A 27692-nucleotide genomic window follows, 5' to 3' on the forward strand; every position below is an offset into this window, starting at 1 on the left:
GACTTTTTTTTACTCTCTCATCCTCTCTGACCTTGGAGTAGATGATAAATTATTGTGTATCTATGAATGAGAGTGTTCTTTATTAAATAGGTAGTAGCTGTGCACTTTATGGACCTCTACCAGGTAATCCTGACAGCCTTGAGCCTCGGCTCTATAGGAGAGGTTACTTCAAACACCTCACCATGAGCATCAGAAACTGGCTTTACCCTTTTTTACTTTTATTCATTGAATGTTCTTGTTTTTAACTAATCAACACGTTTACAGTCACGTGTCTTTTTCCACTAATGTATATCAGAGAATTGCCTTCCTGCCATATGTGTTTCTAAACAATAATCAGTGCATAAGATAATCTAATACAAATTCATTTTCAACACAAGGTTCACAAAATAACAATCTTCAAATAATTTCATGCTTCAGCTTTTTACATTCATCTCTTATCTGGAAACTAACAAGTAGCACCAAAAACTAAATTAAGTACATACTTTGAGACATTTAGATTGGTGCTCATATTCTTTCTTGTAGTCCTTACATATACATGTCTCTCACTGTACTGATCATTGTAATTCACATATGCTCTGAGTTCAACTTCATCTTGAATCATACATTTCCTATTCCGCTTTATTCAAGTTGTGATTGAGGAGCACTGGCACTGAGCCCAGCTGACTACAAACAAAGGCAGGATGCAGGACAGGGTATTGAAGCAGGAGGTTACAGAAAAGTTACCTCAGGGAAAATTGGCTAAGCTTTCATCACTATGCCACTTCTTGATCCTCCAATATCGGATCCTTCAGTAATTGTGTAGTAGAGAACCTGAGGTGTGTTGAGACTGCCATGAGACACTTTGTAATTGTAATTTTGTACTGGCTCTTATTTTTTCCAGGTCTCCCTTGCAAAAAAAGGAGTCTCAACAGAGAGTGAAGTTATGCCGTCTGCTCATCAATAGATCACCCCGTGCTTTCTACAAGCTTCAGTGGTGCGCACATCATATCTGATTATAGAAGTTGTGTTTGCCCCCCTCAGTGTAATCCAGCAGTGAGACCGGGGGAGGGGGAACCGGGGGCGGTGGGGGGGGGGCGTGAGCATGGTGGGAGTCTCCGCCCTCCGGAGCGGAGCAGGCTGCTGGATGAGCCGCTCAGCTTTCAGTGAGTTCACTAAACTGTTTGCATACCAATCTCCCCTCAGCCCTGCACGCTTGTCTAAACTGGGATCGCAGATCTCGGATCGGTGGATTTTAATAGTTGGACCCCGTCGGGCACTCTTCACTCCGGTGGACATCCCAGCTGTATTACTGTTTGTTTGTCTGACAGTAGAAGCTGTGGCTGTTTTACTCCCTTTTTTTTTTTCTCCAGGGAGACTCAGCTTGTCACATCCAGAGGTTTCGGGACGGAGCTGCTCCAAGGTAAGAAATTATTATTATAATTTTTTTTTTTTTAAGTATCTCCAACTTGAATGAGACGAGAGGTTTCGGCTGAACGGACTCCTGATTTAGCAGCGTGTTGGTCTGGTGGGGGGTGTTGTTGTGCGCAGTGTTTGGTTTCTGCTGGGGCGACTTTGTTGCAGCAACTTGCAGCTTCACCTCGTATTAGAAGCACAAATTGATTTCTCGCTACATTGAATCCACTTGTGTTATCCTCAATTCATACGCTTTTCTCTCTCTCTCTCTCTCTCTCTCTTTTTTTTTACCCCTTTAGGAATAAAACCATAGTCACGCGCACAATACGCGCCAGTGACGCAAGTAGTTTAATGTGCGCTTTTTTTTTTGTCAAAGTGTGAGTGATATGAGAAATGTGACAGCAGGGATATTATGAAGCGATGTGTGTCAGCCTCCAAGCTGGCCCCCTTCCCACGGGGGTCGAGCCCAGACCGAGGAAGGCTTGTCTGCGGAGATGCTGGGGGTCAGCAGATGGAGGTCTCTGACGGCGCGTTGCTGTAGGGCAGAAGTCCTCTGTCAGGTTGGATTAATCAGAGAGATGCATCATCCCAAAGCACCTCAGCCCAGCCTCATTCTGTCTCATCTCCCCTGATGAGGAAAATTGTGCATTTAGTGGCCCTGTATAACTTCTGATAGTCACCAACTTTTTCTATTTAGCTGTTCTTCAAGTTTTTGAAAATGGATTACTCCAGGTTTACTAATATAATGAAAATCACCTGCTTTCGTCGTCTCTCTTATCGAGGGCTGTGTTGATATTGTGAACTCAGGGGCCACATACAGCCAGATTTCATCTTGAATGTGCCAAACCAGTACAATTACCATAATAACCTTCATAAACACATTTTTGCTCACACAAATTCCCTCCTTCTTTAGTGCCTTGGTATAACTTGAAAAATGTCTACAATGTTAGAAAACCTGAACAATTGTAGCATTTTAAAGACTCTGAAGCCATTTTCAACAATGTTACCTGGTATAAAATACACTAAACTTGTGTGCTCTAATTGTGGCAATTTGCAACCTTCAACGTGGGTGCTTTGACAAAACGACACCCACCATATGGTGTTGATGCTAGTGCTACTATACTCGCTATAAGTTTGCTTTCAGTGCTGCATTACTGATCTGTTGGCAAACCTCCATGAATAAATCAGAAACAGTAGTGACTTTCATTGGAAAAACAAAAGGTTATGTGTTCTTTTAACTCCATGGATCAGAACAGACCCTCTGGTGGGTTGGTTTTGGCCCGTAGGCCATATATTTGTCACCCTTGCATTCGCTGCGGTGTCAACACTGCATGTGTGGGTCCATCTGATGACTGATTCACGTATTGAATTCTGCAAAATTCCAGTCAGTTAGAAGTGAAATTGTGGTTAAATGGTTGTTTTGAAGTCATGCAGAACTTGTTGTAGCACTTATTCTGGAAAGAAATCGATTAATAAATGAATGGCAAGGTAGATGAACAGCAACGAAAGAGCGGAGATAAAATACCAAGTGCAAATATGTTTCGAACGTGCCACAAGGAGTGGCAATACCAAATAGCTACTATGAATGTGTCTCCCACAATGAAATCCTTATCGGTGACATTTTGTGCTGCTCAGAATGAACATTTCCATAAGCTGAAAAAGTACAACGAGAGAGCAAAGAAAGTTTTTACTCCCACATGCTGAACTGTTTCACTTGTCTGGTTAGTTAGAGCTGGAAACCAGGGGATTATCAGACCAACGAGATTGGCTCTGAGGGACCTATTTACGTACCGTCGTATCCAGCCAAGCGTGCTCTGCTGGACTGTCTTGCCTCAAGTTAAAGACACAACCAGCTCTCTGTATACCCACATTTGGTACAATCATATCACTCCCAACCAGCTTGTACAGACTGACAAATCTTCCGTCCTGAGTGATGAGCCGAGCTGCTATTACTGCTGCATCATGTAAAGACTGTGCCACTTCTCTCTCTGTCTGCAGTGGGTTCCATACTCTGTATTTCCTTTATTATCATTATTTGCCCCCAAACCAAATGAATGGGAGTTTGGGTGAGAGAGACACACACAAACTAGAAACAGAGATGTGTTTGTTCCCCATGTTGTGGGTGAACATTTGCCTTGTCAAAGAAAAGGGAGAGAAACCGTAGTATTGATGCTTTTGGAGCAGCTGCCAACATGGATGACTAAACTCTGCCTGAAGCCTTTCTGTGTTCAGCTTAATTCACATGAGCGTTGGGGAAATAGAAATAGCTTTTTTGTCTTGGCAATGATAAGGATGAGTACAAATGGAAACAGCAGAGTTCGTGTACCTACATTGTAATTTATATGAGGAATAAAGGTTAGCAGCGGCAACAGTGTGCTTAGTTTCTTCGGTGGACCACAGAGAATAGCAATTAAATGGGAGCATGTTTGAGTGGATTCAAATCTACTCTGAGCCAAGCTGGTATTTATTCCACCTACAGATACAGAACACCTGGTGTGAGACTTGCCACGGGTGATCAGAGCGCTCATTTTAATAGTGCCTCTGATAATGTGTTGCTCTTAATCACACATCCACGGTGCCAGCAATGAAATGAACAGCAAAAACACATTAAAAATTGAAGAAAGCAAAAGAAAAGAGAGAGAAAGTATGGTAAGTTCATTACTCCTGTGTCATCTATCTCCGGCTCTGGCAAAGATGGGGTTGGTGTTGAATTGCAGTGAATGGCAGCTCCTGCTGAGGGAGACGAGGTGACTGACTTGATGCCGCCTGGCCTGGCAGAGCATCGCTCATTAAAGGCCTGAAATTAATCAGTCTGTGGTTCCACATGGTTGGGTGCCTCTGATTTCTGCCCTCCCCTCTTCTTTTTTTTCTCCCCATCACATTCACACTTTCACTCTTTCTCTCTTTCCTAATTTCAACTGATGTGCTTGCAAACGAGTCTGCTGCCTCTTTTGGCCAGTCATTTGATCTTCAACGCAGAGTTTACATCTCGTATTCATTCCGCCTCACTACAAGAGTGGACAGCACTTTCTCTTTCTTTCAACCATCTTCTCATCTATTATCCCCCCCCCCTCCTCCTTCTTCGTCCCCATCTTTTCCCATCCTTCCTTTCTTCGTTCCTCCCTCATCCAACCTGCAGTGCACGTGTGTATCCATATCGATGGGTTCAGAGCGGCAAAGGCACAGAGAAAACGAGGCTGGGTCATCACTCTACACTCGCTTTCCCCTGTATCAGCCCCACTACGGCAGCAGTGGTCCGTAGAGAGCCTGGAACTAAATGGAGTATCTATTGGCTCAATGAGAAAATTGCTTTTTTCGATTGCTAGAGGAGTCTTCATTTAATGTGTGTGATGCAGAGGCCTCAGCCTGTAATGGGTTCAGCATCTTTGTTGTCAGGAGACATGAGAAAATGAAATTTGCCTTTCAGCCAGCAGAAATAATTTACTCTCTGAAAGGTGTGTTTTTCATCAGCTGTTTAAAAGCTGTGAAGGTGTGTGTTATCATGTTCTGTATGTCTGCACTGTGTTTTCACCTGGACGTGGCCCTGGTCGGTGTATTTCAATTTTATTTGCGAAAGGAGTTTTTTTCCTTCAAGTTGGATCATAGCAAAGTTCTGGCTGGTTTGGTAACTGTCTTAAAATAGATTTGCACTTCAGCTCACATGAACCACACATGAGTTTTTAGGTATTAAAATCAAGATTTAGGTGAAATGGAAAAAGTTGTGTTCAATAACTTGTATCAATAAGAAAGAAAATTCAGTGGGAACCAGCTCAGAATAGAGGGGGGGGGGGGCGGCCCATAACTTGAGGGTGCGCTGTTGAGATGGAACATGTGGAAGGAAGAAATGTCACGTTTGTAATTATCACAAATTTCCACTGAGAATGAACACTGTTTAGAGCGGCTATTAAGATATGTATCTATCCATCCGTCCCCTACATTCTATTTAAATAAGGTGCCACGGGGAAATGGAGCTGATCCCAACTGACATTGGGGAAGGCGGGTAACACCCTGGCTGGGCCACCAGTCCATCACAGTTCAAACACAGAAACATCAAACAACCACACACATTTTTACATCTACGGGCATTTTAGAGTAACCAATTAGATTCAAGTGCATGCTTTATTTAACCAGGGGAAGAAATCAGAGCATCCAGGGAGGAAAAAAAACCTTGCGCTTTCACAGGGAGACTCTACAAACGACAAGAATCTTCAGCATAGAACCTTCAATTCTTGTTTATATTTGATAGAGATGCGGTCGTTCCTCTTTTACAAGATGAGTTACACATTAAAATGCATGTAACCTGCATTTAGTGCTACAACAGAGTTGAAGCATGTCGACCCACATTGGGGTGTTTTTCTAATGTAGCATTTGTATCCTCTCTTTTTAAGACTTTATTTCATGATTACAGATGTGTTGCTGTATATTTTCCTTTATCAGTTTAAACAGCTTGCCAGGTCTGCATGCTTCACAGGTGATAAGTTATTGGACGGCACATTAAAAAAAACACAACTGCCCGGAAACGTTGTGCGGTTATTTAATGTCTTATAAAAGAGTTTTCTCGATGCTTGTGAAATATTCGTGACTGCTGAAGCGGTGAAAATGTAAACGCTGGTGTCAATTTGGGAGCAAACTTTTATTTGCATTTCTGCTTGATCAAACATGAGTCACACATTCACACATTCCTTTGTCCGTTGCGTGCCTCTAGACGTGCCAGGATGCTGGGAGTGACCTAAACGCAGGGCAGCTGGCAGTCCCGAGTTCACTGAGAGCAGGAAGCTGAGGGGCCTCTTCCTTTTTTTTATCAGGAGGAAGCAGGACGGCTGTTTGTGCTCAACCCAGGGATTCTTTGTGCTTATCTTGCATTCACCCTATTTCCCTCAATAATGGCTGTGCTGAACAGGTAATGAGGTAAAAGGTATGTATTTGACAAGCTGGGCTTGGGAGATAGCGGGCTCTCCAATGGGCTTATGGTTTGATGGGCTCTTAGTTGAGGGTACACTCAACCCCATCTCTGGATGTTTGAATCTATCTCCAAATCCCCCACAGCCATCCCTCCCTATCTATCTCTCTCTCGCTCACTCTCTGCATAATGTTCTTCTGAACTAATAAACCATTTTGCTCAGGTGTCCATTAAAAGCTACTGGTGAGAACCTGCTGGTCATTACACTCAGTAAGCACGCCTGGTAAATCCTTGTGCGTCCGCCAGCAGGTTTCTTCATCACCCAGTGCTCTTTTTTTATCCTCCAGATGCAGTTGAAGCTCAGATAGGAGCTTAGGCTGGCCACGAGTCGAGGTGTGTGACACGGGGCCTAACGTGCGGGGAGATTACCTGCCTGACTTCAGAGAAAGTGGAGCACAGCTCTGATACACTGAATCATCTTGAAGTTGAAACACTTCTCTGCTTGAACGAACAGTGTACGTTGTGGGGAGGAGGGTGGCACACATCGTTTTGCTTTATTAAAAGGGGCACTTGTTTTATGTTTACAGGACGAACGACCCGCTCCTGGGTTTAGCTCTCATGCCATAGTTTTGAATTGAGCCGACTCTCCCACTGTTGGCTCTGTGAGCTGCAGGAAGCTGGGTGCTAATCATGAAGCACGGAAGAGGGAAATCTCATTTTATGGCTGTGTGATTGTTTTCAGTGCTTGCAGCCCAACACGGTTGCTTTTTCATATAGATCATATTTGAGGCTCCTTTTAGATTTGCTTCTCGTTTTGTTTTCTGCATAAATTCCCCGATTCCTGTCGGGGATTTGTGATAAAGCCTCTGAGTTCACACGATTCATTTGTAAATACAAATGGAGGATTGTACACTGCTTATGATTCGACAAGAAGAGGAGACATGTGCTGCACGAATAATGAGACAAATGTCTGTGATACTCAGAAAAAAAAAATATTCCTGGAATATGCTCCAGCTTTAGACTGGACTGTGCTTCATTATTCTCAAAATGTGGACAGGTGTCAAGAGTGTCCACTTCAGCTGGGTTCCAAACGGCTTTCGTTGTTTGTTTGCTTTCACACTTGTCAGGTTTGAAATGTTCCATTTTGAATTGATTACATTTTGTGAAGCACAACTAAGCAGTATAACCAATCTTCAGGTTCTCTGTGCGAATATTTGTTCTTTTCCATCCACTTGTGAATTTCAGTGTGAGCATCTTGTGATGTCATTCACAATTGATGAGAGGAGGGATTGTGAGATCTGATGAAGTTTCAGGCAAATGGCTTCAGTCATGGAGCATGGCATTAATTAAACCGTCGCGGTGAGGATGGAGCTGAGTTGTAAAGCCATGCTCTCTATTTACCTGTTGGTCGTACACTAAACCAATGCTCATGCACTGTGGCTCATGACAAAAGAATGAGACACAAGCGAATGAAATTAGATTTCTGAGCAGTGTTGTGGGCCTCGCTGATAGAGTGAGGGGCTCAATCATCCAGGGGAGGCTCAAAAAGTAGAGCTGTCGCCACTCATTGTGGTTGAGCTGGTTTGGACATCTGATAGGATACCCCCAGTCAGGTGTCCTGGTCATGGCCAGTTGGGCCTAAACCCCTGACTAAACCCCACTCTCAGTGAGGCTTTGAGGGTTTTTAGGTTCCCTGAGGAGGTTTAGAGGGATGGATGGATGCATTCGTGTTAGGTAATATATGTCAGACAAACAAATGCTTACACCTTTTAGCTTTAGGAAACTGTGATCAGTATTCTTCCTTGTTCTCTCACATTTTATTGGCAAAACAATTAAGGAATTCATTGAGTCGTCTTGGTGCATACCAACAACAATAGCAAAAACATCTTGTTTGCATCGATCATCCTGCTACTTTCACTGATACACTGATGAGGAGACGCACCACAGACCGCAAAAACGATCACATTTCATTCAACATGACGGATCCACTGCAATTTGTCAATTTTTTGAGAATGGTACTACCAGCTGAGCTCAATTCAGATTTGTTTTTACAGCCTCTTCATGTGATTCATTCGGTCTAATGGTACTCTTGAATCCTGACTCAGGCATTTTTCTGATGAAATGGGACTCTCTCTGAGCTTCTGGGCTTTCTCTTTTTCTGTTGCCTCAGCCACAACTGTGTTTCAGCTCCCCTCTTCTCTCGCTTCCCAAAACAAATTCTCCTGCTCTTCCCAGGTTTCTAAAATAAAAAGTATATAGCATTATGAGCGAATCCTTATTAGTCATCGGATACTATTATATTACAGTCTATTTCATTACATATTCATTGCTGTGTCTTTATTTTCTCTGCCTACAGGGGCTCTGGGCCTGTGTAAATATCCTGTTTATTTTTAATCACTGATGACAAGCAACACAGTGTAATGCGATATCATAATCGTTGAACACAAATACAAACATGTGGTCTCATCATAAATTGATTCACTTATTTAAAGTGCCCAATTTATTGTAGAGATGGACAGTAGGTTCTTAATGATGACCCCCATAATTGGGTCATTATCACTGCACACAAATTAAATGCATGTTGCAGCTGGATGATAACTCATTAGCTCACTTTCCTAACATTCACACCATTGTCGGATGTCATTATATAAGGTTAAATTGATTAATTTATATCCAATTTATCTATACGGGAAGATAGTGGGTTATATCATTATTTTTTGCAGTTGCGTCTTTTACAGTACACCTTCAAACAGATTTTTTTTTTTTTTTTATATGGAATCATTCAGATTTGTATCCTAGTCTGTTAATAACACATTGTTGTTCCAACCACTAATAATGTAACCTTAATTAAATAAATAAAAATGTAGCTAACGCTCTTCCTCACACACACACACACACACACACGCAGTCCAGCCACTTGTAGTTAAACTCAACAGGGAACAGAGTTGTATTTATTTTTTTGCAGATGGATCCCATATCTTCTCGAATCTAGGCTGCTGGATGTTTTGCATTTACCTGGTAAACAATGCATGAGTAAAGCTTAGCTCAGCAAAGGTTTGTTTAATTTACTTGGAGTCGAATGTTGTAGAATTCATTGGACATAATTGGGCTAATGGGATTCTCTTCTTGCATCCGCATGTGAGTCCAATACAATAGCAAGTACATTCAAAAAGGCCTATGTTTCTTTTTTTCTTCTTCTTCGGACTGGTTGCATTTTGCTGCCTTTGAAGCCCACACACCTTGTCCGCACCGCTGCTCTCTGCAGCACCCGAGGAATAACAGCAAGGTTATGGTCCCTCCTACCGGGTGAGACTCACCACGGGTCTATTAGACATATGGGCTGCCTGTCAACCTCCACAGCATCAGGGGAACAGATCAGTGTTTGATTAAAAAAATACCCACAGTAGGTTACAAGGTGTACCTGAGGAACTGTGGGGGAAGGGCTGGCTAATGATCCCTCTCCTGCCAGGATCACAAGCCCCTGAGATAGACATTTGTGTGCTTTCACTTCAGCTTGTTAAAGAGCAGGAACTGCTTATAAACTGGTAGCACTTTAGAGCAAGGACCATCTGTCTTTAGGTTTTCTGTTTACATTGAAAGCCTCTTTTGTTATTTGCGTCGTTCTTATTGAATATGTCATCTCACCTTAGGTTGACGTGCATTTTAAAAGGGTGACTGGAGTGAGCTTTTTGCAGTCTTTCTTCAGTCATCCTTATTGCCCGCAATCGCACCATTAGACCACCTGTGGTTGAAAGCTGGTGCTCAAACAGGTGCTGAACTGTCACAGTCTGACCATAAAAAGCCTACTGAGGTTGTTGAAGTGACAAAGCAGTCGTGTGAAGATTGAATTGATGGCTTTTGAACAGTAACACTGTGCGCTCCTCGCCGGATGAATTTATTTCCCAGAGAAGTCGTTTCATGTCTGCCTGAGTAATAACCTCTTCCTTTAAACAGCCGATCGAATATACATGGTGTAGACAGTTATTTTTACTCTTCAAAGGAAAAACAATTAGACGGCAAAGCCGGAGCGCCCCACTGCCTCATGATTTTTTGATGGTGCTTTATGAAATTTTTAACCTAGTGCCACTTTAAAAGCGCAGTCCTCGAGACGGCATTCATGGGTCACTACACTAAAACACGGCCTCTGTCCTTTGGGCAAACAAGTCGGTCAGTTCCAGCTCATGTGTTATGGCCACAAGCAAACCACGCTGTTAGTTTGGAGAGAATGTGCTGCTCTTAATAAACTTTACTTGAAGACCAAAAAAGATCGCTATCCTAATACATTTGAGTTATTTTCTTCACGAGATATAAAAGGTAATATTTATTAGGGTAAACACAGGCAAACCGTGAAGCATAATTCATTTTTCCTTAATCCACAACTCGCTGCATCGTCTTTTTTTGAAGCTTAGGAGAAAAAAGAAAATCCAGTAGAAAGGAAAGCGAGCTACTGTTTCTCTATTTGAAGTATATTAAAGGAGTTTGATATTTTCTGGAAAATGTTTTTCAGTCCAACATTTCTAACAGTGGAATCCACAGTTCTCCTTCACATGTGTTTGTCAGAGATAGCAGTTGCACGGCAGGTGTCTCCAGGATGTGAAATGAAATTGGCTGTAGTGCTCATTGATTTAAGTCTTAAAAAAGCAGCACAGATGCCTCTTTTCAGTGGAACATCAGGCGATCTTGGCCCAATTCCCATTGATTTGTCACCTGTCCCACCCTCGTACGACAAGCTAGTAGCAAAAGTCCTCCAACACGATATTGACCACCTGGTCGTGGCGCTCAAATGTGTAAATTGTTTGAGGGCAAAACAGACAGCCGAGGCAATTCTCCAAGAGTGCACACCCTGGAGAAATGAGCCCAGATCATCCTTCCCGATAATGCTTGGCAAGCGGCAGACCCCAAGTGAAAATAAAACGCTGCTGAAGCCAAGTCATTTTGTAGGTGTCTCTGTAAACTCCTGGATGTGTTGAGGATTTTTGAGTTTTATCTATGAAGACTGTTAAAAAAAAAAAAAAAAAAAAGCCACATATTTCCTTGACTGGCAAAGCTGTTGAGTCTGATCTGCTGCTATAAAACAGGATTTAACAGGGATAGAAACAATTTCCTGATTTTCTATTATACCTAAGTTGAGTCTCAGTCAGTAACCCGACATGATCTTATTTGATACGACCACATTTAAATGATGCCCAAAAGAAACGATGGAGGAAGAGAAGTCCAATGTTTTGAGCAATTATCAAAACAACTTTTGTTCATATCGACAGGCAGTTTGAAAATGGGAAGAAAAAAACCCCCTGTTGTTCTTTATTTAATGAGGAACAGATGTCTATCCTCTCCTCACTGAGAATATCTCAGTCTCAGCATCTATACATTTACCATATCTAATGCTACCATACTGTCTACACTGAGCTTGCAACCCACCCCCCCCCCCCCCCCCTCCAAACATTTGGCCAGCTCCTCCGTGTCTGTACATTTATTCTGTTGCTTTTGGCCTGAACCAAAGGTCTGCTGTGCTTCCAAGACGCTTGAGATTCTGCAGACAGCTGGAGATTTGGAAAAGTAAAAAAAAAAAAAATAACCATTTAATATCTCCTACTGCAATGCCACAGCTCATTATACTGAATATCTTCTCTGTACTCTTCCTCTGCTTTGTTCAAATATTCACTATTTGCTGGTTGGTATCAACAACAAGTCTCAAACCTTGGGAATTAATGAGATAGATTTTTCTTTGTTGTGTAGGCTTGTATGTTGTGGGTATGTTTCCGAAGACTGTGCAGCAATCCTCTTGTATTTAATGTGAGAATTTGGTGAATGGTGGCTTTCTGTTATAATCAGTCAAAATTTTATAAAATTGGTCATTTCAATGTGCTGGAGGATAAGCCTTCTATCTTTCTGAGCTTGAAGCACAATTATTCCAAGTCTCATTACACACACTGTCTCACACAATGCTGTCATTTTTTAACAAATGCCAAATTTCTTGCTATTTCTGACATTAAGAGATAATATTGTAGGCAGCTTTTGGAATCTATAGGTCATAAAATGTACTTGTGTTATAATTACAAAATTGCAGTTTTGCACTGAAACGTCATTATAATTTTAATTTGTCTTCGTGACACTTGAAGCAAATTTGATGATAAATATATTTGTTTTAATGAAATGATTAGTAGATTTTTACATTCCATTTCTTCCCCCTTTTCATTATGATTCGTTATTAAAATTTGAATAAAATTAAACATTAAAACAGAAAAGTGTGTCCCTGATCCTCAGTCAACCCTGTGGTCCCCCGGACACCAACTCTAAACAGGATGTTTATTTTCTCACCATAAGGCTATGGCAGCTTCAGGGAGATGTGCTACCCCTCTAGATCTGCAGTGCACTGCTTGTTTGCGCACATTACTCACGGTTTCATCACTACCCCTCAATTAATACTCAAGACGGCATCGGCAGCATCTGCTCAAGCAAGACAAGTGTCACCAGTTTCCCAGCACTGTTCAGCTGAGTTGAGAGAGTTGAAAGTAAATCTGCGGTGCTGTTATTGCTATTCTGAACTTGTTATCTGCGTGCGCTTCATGAGCAGGTTCACAGAGAGGCCTGTGCATGACAATGATGGCTGTTTTCATACTTCTGTGTTTTGAACCTTAAATCAAAACCAGTCGTTTCAGATCGTTCTGACCTCACCGTGTTTCTGTGACCACATCCTTCCCAGTACAATTGTCTCCAATCCATCATGTTTTGTGGTGTAAATCTATTGATTTGTGCTTCTTCAGGGACTTAATCTTGGACCTTCTCCAAGCAGCTCAGTTTCCATCCTCTCACCATCTTTCCTCTGTCTCACATAAATCAATGTGATGTAATTGTATGAACTCCCTTTCCCACAGCTCAGGAGTATTCTCGGAGAAAACGCTTCAGTGAGGCCAGTTAACCTTCACCCCCCCCCCCCCCCCCCCCCCCCCAATTCTCACAATTGTGACGTCCCGAGCTTGCTTTATTTTGCCCCCTAAATATCTGTGTTTGCAGACCTCCTTTCTCTGGTGGCGTTTGATGTTTAATGCATTGGTTTTTTTTCCAAGGAGCAGTGCTGTGGAAGTGAACTTTCTCACAACTGGTACGGTCTGTTTACATTTGGCTAATTCACTCTAAGCTCAGCAGATTAAATCTCATTTCTCTAAGTGCTTTTTGTGTTGAGCCAAGCATGATTTCTCCTGACGTCTCCTCGCTCGTGGCTCCCTCAGCCAGTTAAAGGAATGTTTTTTGAAACACTTCTGCATTTTCACAAGATTAAGGAATGGAAAATGTCCAGCTCACGTCCCTGCCTTTTTCCACATTGCAGTCCCTTCCCAGTCCTCCTGAGAAGCACACCGAAGCAGGATATCTCTTCAAAGGATATCTTTCAACTTTTCGTCCAGGGACTATCGAGCTTAGAGTCAACTGATGTGGAAAGGGTTTCTATCTTAAGGATTTTGAGTGGGCAGTAGTCCTACTCACATGGTGTGGCTTTATCCTGGTTTCATCACTTTTCCACTTCTCTGTAATCCTCCTTCCATCAGTCACACCCAGAGAAACACAAGTGATAAAACTATTTTGTTGCCCCTCATGCCGAAACGCATTTTCAGGCTATTTGGCCATTAGTGCAGGCATATTTGACAGTGTGAGAGGCAAAAAGCACGAGTCATTTTCACTGCCGCTTCTCTCTGTGTTGTGAGTTGGTCACAGCTGGTTACCTGCTGCTTGTTACTACAGCCACCACATACAGGCTGACATGGATGGCAGATTCTGAGGGATTTGGGGTTCTTTGGCATATGTGCCGCTTTATGAGGAAGTCCCAGCGAGGAGCCTCTGTGCTGAGGAAATGATCCAGATGCAAAGCTTCTGGCTCTCATAACCCAGTGGGACACCTGCCCCACTGCTCCTGTGCAAAATCCACAAAGACAAAGACGACCATCTCTGTGTGAAGAGGAATGTTGTTCTAACATGCTGTTGCATATTGATTTTCTATGCAGTGCATGTGGACTGGCTTTTGTTCCGGTGATGCAGCTCTGGTTTGGGGTTTCAATGAGACTGAATTGTTGTATTAATTTAAATGGAACAGTCCAGAACACCTTAGCAGTGACAACCAACCTTTACCCTGGAGCCTCACCGGGAATGCCTCTGGACTCCCTCTCTGACACAGTCTGACATACCCGTTCTCTCATACATACAAGATCATTATCCCTAAAAGGTTAAAGCACTGCAGGTGCCCAGGTCTCATCTAAACTCTAAAAAGGGGTTTGTTTGGTTTGAATAATGTTTGTTTTCATATATAACTGGCACTGCAAATTGTCCTGGACCACAGGATGGACATCATTGATGTGCAGCACAAAACTGGATATTTCTTTCACCTGAGATGTGTTTAATAGTTGGCAAAGCTGACTGGATGAGTAAATGCAGCCTGGTGATGATCAGCAACATAGCATTACTGAACAAAATCACACTTTGATCTGTCTTCCATTGAAATGGTCGCTCGCTCTCTCTCTCTCTCTCAAAATCTCTCTCTCTCTCTCTCTCTCTCTCTCAAAATCTCTTCAGGCTGTTCGCAGTGCTGTAGGTGTAATGGGAAAATGTTAATGCTAATTACCTATTTAATCTGAGTAAATGCCCTAAATCATTTGATGACATATATTTCAGAATAACAAATGAGTCTTTGTACCCTAAAAAAGTCAAAATATTTTTTACATGAATAATAATCTCCCTGGCAGCATGATTTATGCACTTGAAAATTCATGCTGTACTATAATCACTTTTATGAATGGCAATAGAGATGTGGTGCATGATCCATGATAAAAGTAAAAAAAAGGTGTAGGGGAAATTTTGGTTCTTGGTCCTGTACTTGCCTCTCTGGATGTCGTCCTATTACATATATAAACTGTCATCATAAGACACTGTGTGTTGATGATATTGTTTTACGTTGCTTGAAACTGGCCAAAAGCCACAATTATATGTGTCAAATATGCCAACTTAAAAATGTGACCACCCCAGATTTTACCATCATCCGATTTCAGAGTGACGTATGAATCTCGTAGTGAGCGTCCCTGGTTGTGCTCAGTACGGTATGCAGTGAAAACCATTTGCAATTGGAACCAGACTTAGGCCTCAGATTTGGGGCAGAACTGATGTTGTAACCACCAGGCAGTTGTCCAAGTGTCCCTCTTTGTAGGGATTTATATTTTCTGCCATTCTAAGCTGTGCCAAATTTTTTGTTTTCATTCACACTGCAATGTGATGTGCAGACTATTACCGAGTAGATATGGAGCAAATTCAAATTAGCAAATGTTAAAAAAAACAAAACAAAAAAAAACCTTGTTGGCATAGCTATTGAACACATCTAGATTTAAGTAGTGAAGCTTTGCTTGTGGAGGAGTACAAACTCAAAGTCTGGTTTCAATTATAAAACAAATGGTTGCATCTGGGCCCATTGCACAAATAATCTGCTTCCACTTCTTGTGTATCTTCTGCATTGTGACGCTTACCACATTGTTTATCTGCCCATTAAACAGCCTCATGAGCCTTATGATAACAAGAAAGGTCAAGGTGAGGGTATACAACCAAATCAGAGCTAATGTCACTGGCAAAAGTGAGTTTTTACTATAAATCTTATAAGGACCATCATTGCCACAGTACTCTTTGCGATGGAACCTCGTTCCAACAAATATTCAGAAAATCCACAGCTGCATAGCATTTTAGCAGTTTGAAATGATGGCTTAGAAATTGTTACCACATGTGTTGCTAACATGTGTTTAACCAACCAGTTTGATCTGGTGGACAGTATTGGCCCCATATTTCTACAAGAAATTATATGTTGTACTAAAAAATAATTGGGGTTTTTTTCTTCAAAAAGACACTGTAAGTATATTGTTGGTTATTTGAGCATCCAAACTAGAATATTTGTATTTAGAGTTAATTGAAATAAGGTTTGGACAGGGTTCACTTCTAAAGTTAAATGAGACTTTCCATGACTGGAGCTGTGAAAAAATAAATAAAAAAATCCAATTCAACTTTATTTATATAGCACCAGATACAACACAGTCATTTCTCGGTGCTTTTAACAGAGAAAAACCCAACAAATCCACATGAGCAAGCAGATTTTTGCTCCCTCTTACACGAAGAAACCTTTGCCAAAACCAGACTCAGATGTGGCACCTTTTTTGCTGGCTAGTTGGGGTGAGGGGATAGAGGAGAGGAAAAGATAGGACAGATACTTTGGTGGTAGGATACAAACCCTGGTTCAGGTAGGGGGAGGTAGAGACTGTGTCAGCTTCCCTAACTAAAAGTGGGATCTGGTTCCAAAAAAAAGGGAAGCCTGAAAGCTGAAAGCTCTGCCTCCCATTCTACTTTTAGAAAAACTAGGCACCTCCAGTAAAAACAGACACTATTGAAATGTCTGAATCTGATATTTAGTTTAAATCAACTTGATCCAATCTAAGTATCTAGATTTTACTTATCAGAAAAAAACAAACAGTCAACTCATTGTAATGTGGTCAAGGATGTGTTTAAATTGACCAGTTGTGTGTTAATTAAGTTAGTAATGGACACAAATTTAAGTAGAATATAAAAATTTTGAGCTAATATGTGTTACTGCCTAATTTAGGATGTCTCAATCTTAACAGTTGGCCAAGAGAGTAAGATCTTCATTACTTGTCGAGGCACAGTTGTTTCATTGACAGGTATTGTTTCTTATGAATGTGTTTTTCTTGCAGCAAGTAATACTTGGATAATGTGCAATATTTGGTGAAAGATTTACTGTGTGCAGGATATTTTTTTATAGAATTATTTCATTCTTCTGTCAGCCTACTAGTTTGAACTGACTGCAGATCTGTTGCTTTGTCTTTTGAGCACTAGAAATGTTTTAGGCGAGAAAAACATCCTGAGGGAACACTATGCAAACTTCCCCTTTGTGCAAGCAGCCTGGAACTTCTTTCCAATTCCTCTCCAAGCTTGAAGCTCCATGAACTGTGTGCTGCTCTCTTGTCGAGCTTTACTGGTTTCAGGGTTTAACTGGGATGGAAACTGTTATCATGTGGCTGTAGAACAGCTCTGTTCCACAGTGGAGGAGTTTGTGGACAAACTGAGTTTAACAGTTCCCCTCCCTCCCTCCCCCCTCCCTCCCTGGATATAGTAATGAACTCCTACCTTGGCTTGGAAGACTGCGCCGCTGGTATCCTTGCTGTGTTTTTGTAACCCTCACTAAAAAAGCTTTGCTCTTAATTGTGTCCCACGGGTCCCAAGCACTCTCAGTATGCACAGCCTTTCCTGTCCCTCGTACTGATCCTCCCCCTCTCCCAACCTCAGCCCCATCATCCCAATTCGATAGGTCTTTCCTCTTTAATCGCTTCACTTCAAAGCAGTATTGTGATGCCCCCCAGGCCCCTGACTCCTCAGAGATCGGGGGCTAGCCTTGGGAGCCTGAGAAGGAGGGTGAACATGTGTATGTGTATGATGCAGTACGTCAAGCCAGACAGGCAGGGGATGAAGAAAATAACAACAAGTAGTTCAGCTGCTGTTCCTTATCATGTTGTCACCATAGAGAGGCTTGTGTCGTGTAATTATAGTGGCAGGTTGCACATGTTGGAATGGCCCAGTGTAGGATGATTGACTCTGTGCTTTGATGAGGGCATCTTTGTGGAGGTGAGAGATCCAAGCAGCAGCCTGACAGACCTGCTACACAGAGAAGAGGCCTGGCTAATGTTTGCCACCGGCTTACCACAGAGGTGGACGCAGTGTCATCTTTCATCAGCTTCAAAACGGCACACGCCGAGCACATTATACAGCGGCTGTGTTCTCATCGGGTTTCCGTTCAGCCCAAAACGATTAACACTGGGAAAACGGGGGACTGCAAACGAGTTCAATCTGCATCTTCAAGCTGGACTAATTGTGTACTCCGAATGTGTGAATAGCCTCGTCCCTTAGTGTGCAACCTCCCAGAGCATCTAGTTTAGTGCGGAGAACAAAGAAAATTGTCGGTTTGCTCGGACCAGTGAGGGAAGGGTGAGTGATTAGCTTTGTGATGCCCTCTGATCAGAGTGGGGATTGTTTCTCCATCGAGGTGGTTTATCTTTATCTCTACTGGTTGACTCACACTGTTCGATCGATAAATCCAGATGGGGTAAGGCAATAATTCTGCCTCAGCATTGCCCTCATTAAAGCAGACTTTCACAAGATCTATGGGTGCCGACAAGTGTGCTCTTTACTCCTTTTGTCTAATATTCAAGCATGATGTATATGGACTCTGTGAGAAGTTGTCTGGTGATCACATGAGAGAAAAAGTGTCCAAACAGTTTTGTTATTATTCAGGACTCATCATTTAAATGCACCATAGATCATAATCTGTACATTTGGAGTTTGACCCTGAAGCTAAGAGGTTTTTCTTTTGGCAGCATGTGAGTGACATTGAGGTCTAACACAGCTGTGCAGTGTAGATGGAAGAACTGTCACTTCTTGCAGTTTTTTTTTATCCACTTCCTGTCCCCAGAGAACGCATTGTTGATGCTTGCTGTTCTCTGACCTCTTGCTTTTCAGTCAAGGTTTCCTGTCTCCTTGACTCGATGAGGTAACTTCTGAAAACCGAGAGAACACAAATGAAAGTCAGTGCCAGTATATCAATTAAACTACAACATGCCAAACACCTATTCGCCATATTGTTGAACGACATGTGTCACCAAAGGATTTTGTAGCCATACTCAACGAGAAGTGAAAAGCCTGCTTCTATATATGTGGAAAGGGACACACAATTATATACATTTAGGCAATGCAAATAGGCTTTTGCACACATTTTTATCAGCTATAGTTTTTACACACAATAGCAGAAGCATAAACGTCTTAAAAATAGGACATTTTCTGAAATATGCACATCCTCTGCTCTGGCACATTTTGCTATATTTAATCAGTGGGCTCATGCTTGTTGAGAATTTGAAACTCATACAAAGTAAAATTAGAGTGCATTGGTTGGTTTTGCATTGGTTTGAGTTGTACCTACATTGTACAAGAATGTGTCATTGATTTCTAAATTCTAGTAACGAAATGTGTTGGGAGAGGAGTCAAAAGCCAGAGTAATCAATTAAGTGTTATCAATACGTACTTTGTTTGCTTGTCAAACTTTTCACTGTTTTATTGAAAACTTGTAAAAACCAAAACAAGGAGCAGGAACAATTGCAAAAAGCAGTTGCATGGATGGAATGCATGGAAAACAAGATGATAATGTGGAATTTTAAGCACAGCTGCAGTGCCCTAGAATCAAATTGCAAACAAGCATTAGTTGTGTGCTTCAGCCTTAATGTTAGATGACACTCTAAGATTGCTGCTCGCACCCAGCAAGTGTCCGCCAATAGACATTTTCTAAACTGAAATATCTTGTTCAGGCTAAAATACGAAAACATGCTGAAAGCTTATGTAGGCCTGCTTCTTCTTTTAGAGAAAATGTATTTGAAATTGAAAAAAACGATAAGTACAGTTCTTAATGGCTTTGGTATCAATAAAATCTCATCCATTCCCATCTCATGTGTGCCCACCTGTGTGAAGTGGCCATAGATATTCGATTGACAGTCTCAAGAGTTATAGAAATTCCTGCTTTGGAAAGGTGAAGGCAATTTGTAAGAGGTACTCATACTGGAGTGTGTACTCGCATTGCTTCATTTTGACTGGTTTCCTCTGTTATCCCCACGAATTGAATTGGGGGGTGAGATCACTACAGTAGATATTGGTTGTAGAAGCACATAATTTATAATGTGTCTCTGTCATGCACACAAGAAGATAGATGTTGATGATGCAATAATATTGTCAGACCCAGAAATATCAGGAGAGGCTAATCAATTAGCCGTTGCCTTGATGTTTAAATTGCCCTCCATGCTAGTGAGCTTAAATGTCAACATCAAATTGGCAAGAGAGATCTATTTAAAAGGGCTGCCATTCAGCTGATGGAGATGAAACCTTTTCTCTCGTGCCCCCCCCCCCCCCCCCCCCCCCCCCCCCCCCCCACATTATTTTTGGACCCTCAGTGGCCTGGCCTTTCTTGTCCCCCTTGAGGGTTCATCTTATTGTTGTGCTTTCTCAGCCGTCTGTGCTGATCTCTCTTTGCACCCCCATAACTGATTCAATGAGGCTCTGCAATCCTATTGGTGCTCCACTTTCCCATGAAAAGGTTTCCATGGAAACCAAAAATAATGCAGACCCTCAACACTGTTGCTCTCCACCAGCTAATAGCCCTCAAAACAGGGGTTCAAAAGAGAGTACCTCTGCAACAGGCTTTTGGATGAAATCTGACCACTCTGCTGCTCAGTACACGACTACAGTCCACAGTGACGACAATTACTTCGCTATCTGTCGCTGTTGTAATATAGTGAAACAAGATGAGAAGCGATTACAGTGCTTCAGGGCCTACAGATGTGCAGGCTGAGCCATATGGTGAAAATTTAGTAAATAACCCTTTTAGCAAGCTGCATATCCACTGCCTCTCCAAGCATGTGTAGCCACTGTGGAGATGCTGGTGATTCTCCCAGCATGTGCTTTGTGGCGTCTTGGAGATAAGGGGGTGCATCATTCCGGTGCATCTCCTCACTGCTCAGATTTGTCCATTTTCCTCATGGTGGCTTTGATTGCCTTTTCCAGATGTAATCGGAGCCCCGTATTCTGTTTGGGGGAGGGTGCGAGTGGCTGCCACTGTCAGTTAGGTTTTGTGTCCCGGTGAATCTGATGTCTGCTGGCAATATGGTGTGTCGGCAGGATGATGTGGCTGGCTCCATCAGGCAGAATACTCCTGGGATATTCTCCATCCCCGGCCCCTGTCAGAAGGAGAGTACCCTGCCTGTATTTCACCATCGAATGTGGCAAGTGCTGCGCGCTGCTCGTGTCTACATAGGCTGCTCTCACCATATTTGATGCTGGAGTTGTCAGTGCCTGTGCTTTCAAACGGGCTCCGAAGTATTGTCAGTCAAAACTGCACTGCTTACTATTTTTGCACTCCGATGCCGGAATACCAGCAGTTTAATTGGCTCTCATTGCTGTATCGTTACTTTCAGCTGGAAAACAGTTGTGGTGAAGCAGTTTAGAAAACATGGAAAAAGTTTAAAGCATTTATGCTCATTAGACACAGTTGGTTGGAGACATTTCTTACACAGACGGCTAGAGCCACCAGTGTGTGCTTAAAAAAAGTGAGGTATTGTACTTTGTTTGAATAATGCATGAGTTCAGATGCTCATCAAGGTCATGTCAGAATCTCTATGAGGAAACTGTGGTGTGATTTTCTAATGAAGGATAATTAACCAAGTGAGACGGTACAAAAATTCCACTACCTCAAGGCAAATATTAAAATTTCACCTGCACACCAACACTGTCCTGGACTTCTGCTCTTCAAGGCAGTGCAGTTTCTGTTGTTGTTGTTGTTGTGTCCTTGTTAATGTTGCCTCACAGCTGAGAAGTGAAATATTCACACAGATAAAACACTGTTGCAGTCTGAGATTAGCGCGCTGCTCAGAGCGAGCGCTTCATAAATAATGAATGCAAACTCGGTCATTTTAAGTGTCCTAGAATTTTATTTTCTGTGTTTTTCAAGCTCCCGGTCTGATTCTGCTCCAATGAATTCTGCACACCAAGACAAATGTGCCAGTTTCCCCCCTCCTTGCTGCAGCTTCACAGTTTATTCATCTCATTAGCTCCGTCTTGACCTGTGCTTTCTTCTCCTGTGCTTCTGTCCAACAGCCCATGAAAACGGGAGAGGAGAGGAAAGCCAGAGAAGTCATCAGCTTCACCTGAACAAAGACAAAGAGCAAGCGGTTACTCATGGTATGGCTGCACTTCATCAGCAAATGAATTACACACAATCTTAAAAAAAAAAAAACATTTTATCTCCACGTCGCAGTGATTAAAGCTACTTTCAACACATCAGATAAATGTAGGTGATCTAAATGAAGCAGAGCTGTCAGCTCTCGGGCACTGAAAGTGAAACAGTAAACTCAGTCTGAAGTTGCACAGTGTTTTATACCAAGTAAATTCATGCTGTAGTGAGTACAGCAATTATTTTGTTTTTACTACATCATTATATTTTTTTTCCACATACATTTTGACTAAAACGTGAAGTGGTTTGGGTTTGTGTTTCGGTATATTCACTTTTACATGCTTTTGCCATTTGGGTTTTTTTTTTTTGTCTCGAAGGATTTACAGCAAATACAGCAGTGATTCCACTTCAGCACACATATGGAAAATCAGCGACAAAAACAGCCCAAAGAGCTTGTTGTCAGACTCTTTTCAATAAGATGCTGACAGCACAGGCGCAAAGCCATTGTTACTTTCATTGGGAGGCTCGGTGCGAGAGCGAGCGCCGGCGAGAGAAGCCGGGCCTGCAAACAGACAGACAAGTGCTTTTGTCCCGTCACCGTCACAGCAGGCCTGCACTGGTCTTTGTTAGCCTCTGATTTGCATTGGCATTTGCAACATTAGTATTCCAGGCACGGCCTCACAGCAGACATGTATAGATTAAAAGGTTAAAGGGGAGTTTAAACCCAGACACATCAACTGTAATCAGTCATAGCACATAACCATAAAAGCAGCCAACCAGACAAACAAATGTGCTACATGCGCAACTGACATTGAGGATTACGTTCTGAGTTTTCAGCCATTTTCCGAGTGATGTGTGAGTTAGCAGTTTGACACAAATCAGGTCCTTATTTGTGTGCTTACCTTTTGAGTGTAGTACAGGATTTGACCTTCGCAGCAGTTTTCTTACAACCACAGGGTACACCTGCAAACTGTTCCTGAGCTTTTAATAACCAACTTTCCCTTGAGAGACTGTGTTTATACAGTTCTTATTCATTTTGGCTTCCAAAATGGATTTTCCAATATTTCTCCACCAGCATCAAAACCAGTCCAGTACTTTTCAGTATTGAGTATCAGTATTTTCAGTGTCGGTATACTTATATGAAACCAAAGAACTATATGAAATGTCAAGAGTCAATCAAATCAATCAATACATGCTTCAATAAAATTAAAGCATAACTACAGACTTAAAATACATTTTAAATGTGTTTTTTCACTTTGACTCCCGCTGTTTTGAAAGAACAACAATGTTTTTATGCTGACAAATTCCAGTTTTCCAATATAAAATACAAGCTTGTCATTCTTCTCAACGTAACAATAGTGGATGGTGAATTTGTTTTACTACAATTTTTTTTATTTTTCTCAGCATTTTACTGCCTTTTCTTTTAATTCTACCCAAATGCAGTTGCAAAAGCTTGTATTTTAAGGGGGGGGAACATAAATACAATAAATGCAAGTAGCAATGACATCATCACTGACAGTGGAATGAAAAGTGGAAAGAAATTACATAGAGAAACACTAAACAAAGACATGCAAGTTGAAATAAGAGGTTCAATTTGAATTTGAGGTAGTTCGGGCTACGTATCCTCCCCTAATCTGAAAACCCACTGTTCTCCTGTCTGACCGCTCCGCCTCAAAGCCCACAGCTGTTTTGTAAATAATCTCATCAGCATCAGCAAACAGACGTGTTTACATTCACAGTCGCAGTTGGGTAAACTCCACTTGTCAGTAAGATTGCACTGTGTGATTAAATTCTACATAGCACTTGAAATGTTTTCACTTTTGTTAAATACCAAAACTCGGACATTTTCAACAAACTTTTGAATTAGAATACTAATGATCTGTCTCAAGCACTTAGGAATGACTATCTTATTATTACATAGTTACAATAACAGTCACATATGGTTTCTGGTGCTTCTGTTTCACTAAATCACAAGGCTCAATAAAAGAGCATGATTTCACTACTGTGTTGCGCATGTAGAGACATTAACACACTTTTGGCGTACTTCGATGAAAATCCTATTTGCAGTGGGGGCCTAGATATATATGGTTTTCTCTTTCATCCGTTGCTTCCACAAAAAAACACAAACATTCACATGACATGCTTTATCCTCCAGGCTTTGTTTTGATCTTTGCATCGTGCTTGATACCCGAGCCTGTAACTCAAAGTAGGTTACTCTGTTGTGTTTGCTTCTTATTTTTTTAATTTCATCTAACTTTCTCTGAGTGCGTGTGCGTGTGCGTGTGCGTGTGCGTGTGCGTGGATGTAAAAAGAAAAAAAACAGAGCAGCTTTTAGGCTTTTGACACAGGGGGACCAGCTGCATTCAAACCAACATATGGCCTTGCAACAGCGTGTGACTGACTGCTCATTAGTCAAATGGCCAAGGTGCACCCCCCCAATCGTAAAGTGCAAGGCTCTGCTCCCCTTTGTTTTCTAACAGGAACTAGTGCAAAGTGGAGATGCCAAACACTCCTCCTGCAGACAAAGGCCACTCTCACCCCAGTTCCGTGCTTATGGGAGGCCTGGAAAGATTTCAGCATGAGCTAAAAACAGATTTGACAAAATCATTTGTTGGAGCCATTAGACAAATATTATTCAAAACTTGTATAATTTGTCTTAATTTTAACACACTTGTGCATTCCAGTCTTTGTCCCTCTGTGCATGTTTCTGCTCTAAAGTGACCGTGTTCAGTTGGCCCTTAAGGCTAAAAGTTTTTTGTTCGCTTTCAAAGTGTTTTTGTCTGCAGATGCCATCTGTGGTGTCAAGAGCTTGACAACCTTGACTTTAGCTATATCCAAATCCCACTCCAATGCAAACGGTAGCAACATTTTAAATGTCTGTTGCCTGAGGATCAATTGTTGGTTAAAATCATTTGTGGGTTTATTGATTGGATTTTTCAAACTTCTCGTGACGTGAGGAGGAGATATTGAGTCTACTTCCTGTGACTGATACATTTATGGAAAAGTTTCATATTTAAGTAACTTTCAAAATAACACCATAAGGAAAAATAGGGCAAAAAGTCAGCCGCAGAACTGCGGAGGAAATGATTCCCTCTCTTTTGTTCAAGTAATTGTGAAGAATTTAGTTCGGAATTAAGTTATAAGTCATTTTCATGGAAAGCCCCTGAAGGCAGTGTGCTATCCTCTAAAGCACTGCATGGGAAAAGCCCGTTCTGAGTCCTAACAGGCAGCGGTGCAGAAGTGTTTATGTGTTCAATGTGTGCTGCTACCACATGCCCTCACTCCCTGAAAACCAGTGCTCTTAAGAGTTGGAACTCCCGGGGATCAATGCATCATTGACCATGCGCCTGGGTCTGCTATTGATCTGTTTCCACGTAGCCAGTTTGTATCTTCACTCACACTGATAGAAGTGCCGAAAGAATTAAATGGGATTCTTTGCTGGAAGAAAGGGAGGTTCAAACACACACACACACACACACACACACACACACACACAGGCGCGCGCGTTCGATGAGAGCCAAAATCTGCTCATCTCAATCACATGTCTCCTGCACAAGTTAACTCTGAGGAAGTTATCAGTGCCCTTCCCCCGTCCGACCTTTCTAATCTGGGGAGCTGCAGAATTGATTTCACTGTAGGACTATGTGCAACTGTTGGTACTGAACAGAAAACTGGATGTGTGCCCAGTTGGGATGTCAGGAATGTGGCCTGCGGTGATGTTGACAACACATGGTCAGTCTGTTTCTGACTGTGCATTTGTTCACTCTGGGAGTCTTCTTGAGTTAATCAGCCTGTTGTTCAGGAGTGTGTCAGCTGCCTGGTCAGAGGACTTCTGCCATCTGGGATTCACGTAGTATCTTCCCAAATTGCATGGGGCAGGAGAGCACCACACACAGGCTGAGATAGGAACTGTTTTCCATTGACTGCACGTATAGGACCAGCGGAATAAAATGATAAATGGCTTACAAGATGGAGTTGTTGTTCAGACACCATCTGCTTTTGGTTGCCATCTAGAGAATTGCTCATAATGTGTGGAAGCTGATAATGTCCACCAATCATATATTAACTATGGGTACCCTGAAAACTCATTAAGCTGGACTTTCCTGGGGATAAACTATTTATAAGCATGCACCTGAACATCGAGCCAGCAATAAGACCTTAGCTCGAGCTCAACAGTTTTTCCCAAACTTCCTAACCAGGCTGAGTTTCTGCGCTCTCAGTGGGAGCTACGCCCACACACACTGTGCGCCGTGTTGCCTTTGAGCTACATTTGTACACATTCTCTCTCTAGTTGTTCCCTGTTGTTTGCAAGATATGTGCCCTCCAAAGTAGCATACAGTGCTATAGCTGCTTAGCATTCAGTGCACTTCAAAGCCACGCCATGTGACAGCAGAGCCCAGGGCTCATTTTCTTCTAATTGGAGGTTCATTAAGGGACATGGTGGGCCTCTAGGGAATCCTGCCAGAGGAGAGTGTCTTATATTTGGATTTTGTGGTGTTTACTTGCTGTGGCTGATTTAGGAAGTCACGGAGAAATATGAAAATGGCTTTTTAATTGAGATAAAAGGTGATGGGGCATGTGTGTGGTCCCTTAGTGTCATTGTCTGAGTATTAGTGCATTCATAGAGCGGCTTCCAGGAACTGGTGAGACACACCTGCTCCGGCTGCGTCGCAGAGTCTCGGGACAAATGTGCCATCCCCAGGGTTCGATTACAGGTGATCATTTAGAGGGTCAATGACATTTAGAGGGGTCAAGCTTCACTCCTTTTATTCTCAAGAGGGTCTTGGCATTAATGAATATTTGTTATGCAGGCTCATGCTCAAGATGAAGTGAACTGGCTGGTTATGTGGATGGAGACAATGTGGCAAGAAGCAGACAGTGTCCTTGTCAATCTGATCCATTTATCCAGGGCGGTGGCTCACAGAGCTATAGGGAATATGGTCTCACTTCATTAATCGCTCTGAAACGTGACATCTTCAAGGAGACCCACCCAAGGGTGTGCTATTTATATTATGAGGCCATTTCATTGTGGGTCTCTGTCTTCCTTATCTTTTAATTACAGTGAGTTGACACAACCGTAATGGTTGATTGTGTCGATGTCGACCAAACACACCTCTGGTTTCAAGAGTTAAGCATGAAAAAATGCCTGTAGCTGTGTCTCAGTATTCTTCACAGTCATACTGAGAAGAATGTGGCTCTGATGTGTTTGTCCTCATTACAGGGCTCTGACTTCTGTTGATACTGTACAGTTTATTTAGGATCACTTCTCATTTTTGCACCGTCCAACTCAACCATGCTGAGCTTCACAGCTGAGTCTTCTTAACCACAAGTAAACAATGGAATTTCTGTGCCATTTGCCATCTTACTATGTCGGAAACAAACGACTTGGTAGACTTAGACAGATTTGGCATTTACTGGATACCTCGGGGCAAAGTCTGCCACTTAGATTGTCACATTGGGGACATGCAATTCTTCAGCTAGCCAACACATTGTCTGAAAGGCACATTGTGAATGTGTCATGTTTGTTTATAATGGGTGCTTTTTCTGTACAAACACAACACCCCGCAACCGCTTATTTTAACACTGTGCTCGCTTCGTAAT

The 27692-nt window shown here is 42.1% G+C and overlaps 1 protein-coding gene across 1 annotated transcript in view; it reads left to right on the forward strand.

Moving 5' to 3' along the window:
• Positions 1–1190: 1190 nt before the first annotated feature.
• The window catches only part of tspan18b (tetraspanin 18b), a 34677-nt gene continuing 8175 nt past the window's right edge, over positions 1191–27692 (forward strand). Inside the window, exons 1-2 of the mRNA XM_080505152.1 lie at positions 1191–1399; positions 22016–22099. Of these exons, the coding sequence (XP_080361278.1) occupies positions 22097–22099 (3 nt within the window). The 5' untranslated portion in view covers positions 1191–1399; positions 22016–22096. The remainder of the gene's footprint in view (positions 1400–22015; positions 22100–27692) is intronic.

This window comes from Blennius ocellaris (assembly GCF_963422515.1).
Source record: "Blennius ocellaris genome assembly, chromosome: 11".
Taxonomy (NCBI): domain Eukaryota; kingdom Metazoa; phylum Chordata; class Actinopteri; order Blenniiformes; family Blenniidae; genus Blennius; species Blennius ocellaris.